Genomic DNA, 2955 nt, shown 5'->3' with positions numbered 1-2955 from the left:
ATTGTACAATAAAGTTAATTGTACTACAATTTGGTCATCGATTGCATTTATTTAACAATCCAGCGATACGAACCGAGAGATTTGGGAAATCCGGACGAGGTTTCAAGGATAATCGTAACAATACGAAAAAACCAAATAACAATTTTAATATTTGTGCGTTAGTATTTCTGCGTGGTTTTAAACAATTACTGAGATTTATTTTGGAACGAATTTCCGTCATCCCTTGTCTAGTTTGGTTTGCAGACAAACCGGTTTCGGCGTTGTGCCATCTTCAGTGTCATTTTTCGTTCTGTCTGGTTCGAGATTTGTCCCTAATTTATGTTCATTTATCTTAGGTAATGTGATTTTCGTCGATGATTAATTACTAGATATGTCATGGTGCCCATTTTTTGATGCAGGTAATAGGTTCATCTTCGCTGTTTCGGTATTAACATCCATTATGTTGTCGCTGTATGGTTTTTGCCTGCAGGTAGGTAAAAGTCAGTGATTTTTGCCCTGGTGGTGCTTTTTGGTGTGTTCGGAGTGAGACATTAAAAAGCAAAATGAAGTGTGCAGTGGCAAAGTGTAATAGTGAAAACAAAAGGAAAGCGTGCTATATAAGTTCTTTTCCGTTTCCTACGGACGCAAACCTGCCGAAAAAATGGAAGCAGTTCTGCCGGCGAGGACATGCATTAAACACCAAATCGAGCTTTGTGCTATGTGTGTGAGCTATGAGCTTCTACACGGAACTATGTTGGCCTTTCCTTGGTGAATTGTAGTAGGTATATTTTCATGGTGAATGTAGACAGTTGCTGGCTTAGTTTGCTGGCAATGACATACATACAAAATAGATACTTGAACTTCACTACCTACTCATTTTTGTTAGTACCTGATTCTTTTAGTGCTGGTATGAGGTAATGCACCAGTGGATAAGGTCGCCAGGCTCTAATTCAAGCGGCATCTTACCGCGCTGTTACGGACCTAATACAAAACAGTGCCCAAATTATTATACATTTAAAAGTTCAGCTTAAATTATGTTTTACTGACATAGAATATTTGCTTCCAAAAAAGCCACACTCATCATCCTCTCGGAAATGGTACATTCATCAAATAAAAGCTGTGGAGTCAACAGCAGTGGAGTTTATGGTGGTTGGCTACCGTCCACAAATATAAATATGCACTCTGCATGGCTTTTTAAAATGGTAAGTCGAAAAATTCACTTTGCTGCACACCTTCCTTTTGGTCTACATGAAATTGCAAACACTGTTAATACATCCTTTTTTCATGTGCTAAAAATCGTACTTATCTAAAGGGCTACATGTTCAAAATTATTTCTACGTGTTCCTAATTAATCAATCTTTGTATATTTATTGATTCCTGCAAAATTGGGCCATGTGATATTAAAATTAACACATTTTTCTGCATTGTTTACATATTTTTATATGCGTTTTGGCATTTCTCTCTCGCAATTGCACCAAGATGACGTCACGCAAAAATTACGCTCAAAAATCCTCTCATTGGCGCAATCTTGTATTCTATCATTCTTGATGTCATCCTTGATGCTTGAATGCAAGTTCTTGATCGTGTATCTTCACAGTTAGGAATCATACCTAGTGCGTTTTTGCAGCCACTGTATGAATATTGCCAAATTAGTTTATTGATGCGGATTCTCATTTGTTTTGGAATTTGGCATGATTGTGAGAAAAGTGAAAAATACTTGCTTAATTTTAATCTGTTAATAAATTAGCTGAAAATGCATTGGGCTAAAAACTAAAGTATTGATTGCGTGCGGAAATTAGGAGAATATGGAGACCAATGATGAGGTTGTGGAAAGACAAAAGCTAGTTTGTAACGACATCGATGGCGAGGAGGACCATAACAACCTGTCGACCATACCACAATCAGATCCAATATCCGTAGCTTCTCCACCTTCCCCGACAGTGCCAAAAATTAATGTAATATAATAAGCTCAAGTGAAAAATAAAGCTGATTGCCTAATAATTTTTTTGTAGATAACCATGTCCAGTGGTGACACAACTCGTAGTAGAAATTCCGCTAGTTGTTCCATAGAGCGCACATCAGAAAAAGGACAACTAATGTCGGCTAAAGTTACATACGTAAATGAGCGTCGTCCACGACCGCATTTGCATGGAAGTGCAAGCGTAGGAGGTTGTAGCAATGATGAGCGGCTCGACTTTAAATCACGACCACGAAAGCTACTGAAAGGTAATTAAATTAGTTTTTATTTACCTTTAAAGTATCCTTGATGTACATTCACAGCCACTGTTAAATGCCATATGCTGGTGTTTTGCATATCTTATGAAGGAGCTTAAGCATACTACTATGTACTGTTTAAGTGTGCAATTCTGTTCATTTCAATGCATTGTTAATTTTTGTTTCAATCGATTTAATATTCATTTAGTTTCTTATATGTATCCATTCCATTCTGCGTATTGTTTGCTTTAGTTTAAATTCAGTAGGGGTATTCTCTGAGGCCCCTATTGCGAGTGTCGACTGGCAGTAGAATAGAAATTTGTCGATCGAGTCGATCATCTTTTATTTTGCTATTGTGTAACTTGATCGATAAAAATTTGTATTATTGTGAATGGTTGACAGAATTATAAACAGCTGTTTGTTTGTTTACATTTGTTTCTTGAGTGTTTTATTTACATAATTTTTAAAATAATTGCTTTTATTATAAAATTAAAAAAATGGACACAGTTGAAATATGGTTTAGTGAAGAGGAAGATGATGCGGAAGCTAATAGATTAGTAGAGTTAGCTAAATCAAGGAGGGAATTGCGAGATTCGTCGGATCCCTTGGACTTGGAAGGTGTATGTACATGTGTGAGTTTTATGAATAGAAGTTGCGTTCCCGATGCTTCACTGTTTTTAGGCTTTACATGATTTGCAGGAAAAGCTGTTTTCCGCATTAATAAACTTTATGGAAGTTTAAGAAATACGGTACGGTTAAGTT

At 36.5% G+C, this 2955-nt stretch overlaps 1 protein-coding gene across 1 annotated transcript; it reads left to right on the top strand.

Annotated features, from left to right (window-relative positions):
• The first annotated feature begins 1569 nt into the window (after positions 1-1569).
• On the top strand, positions 1570-2458 carry LOC118741481. Its single transcript, XM_036473478.1, has 2 exons — positions 1570-1934; positions 1992-2458. The coding sequence occupies exons 1-2, from the start codon at positions 1785-1787 to the stop codon at positions 2211-2213; spliced, it is 372 nt and encodes a 123-aa protein (XP_036329371.1). The 5' UTR covers positions 1570-1784; the 3' UTR covers positions 2214-2458.
• Positions 2459-2955: the final 497 nt, after the last annotated feature.

The sequence above is a fragment of the Rhagoletis pomonella genome, unplaced genomic scaffold, assembly GCF_013731165.1.
Source record: "Rhagoletis pomonella isolate Grant_MI unplaced genomic scaffold, Rhpom_1.0 Rhpom_scaffold_00006, whole genome shotgun sequence".
NCBI classification, from domain to species: domain Eukaryota; kingdom Metazoa; phylum Arthropoda; class Insecta; order Diptera; family Tephritidae; genus Rhagoletis; species Rhagoletis pomonella.
The sequence above is the reverse complement of the archived record's forward strand: the minus strand, read 5'-3'. Positions and strand labels throughout refer to the sequence as shown.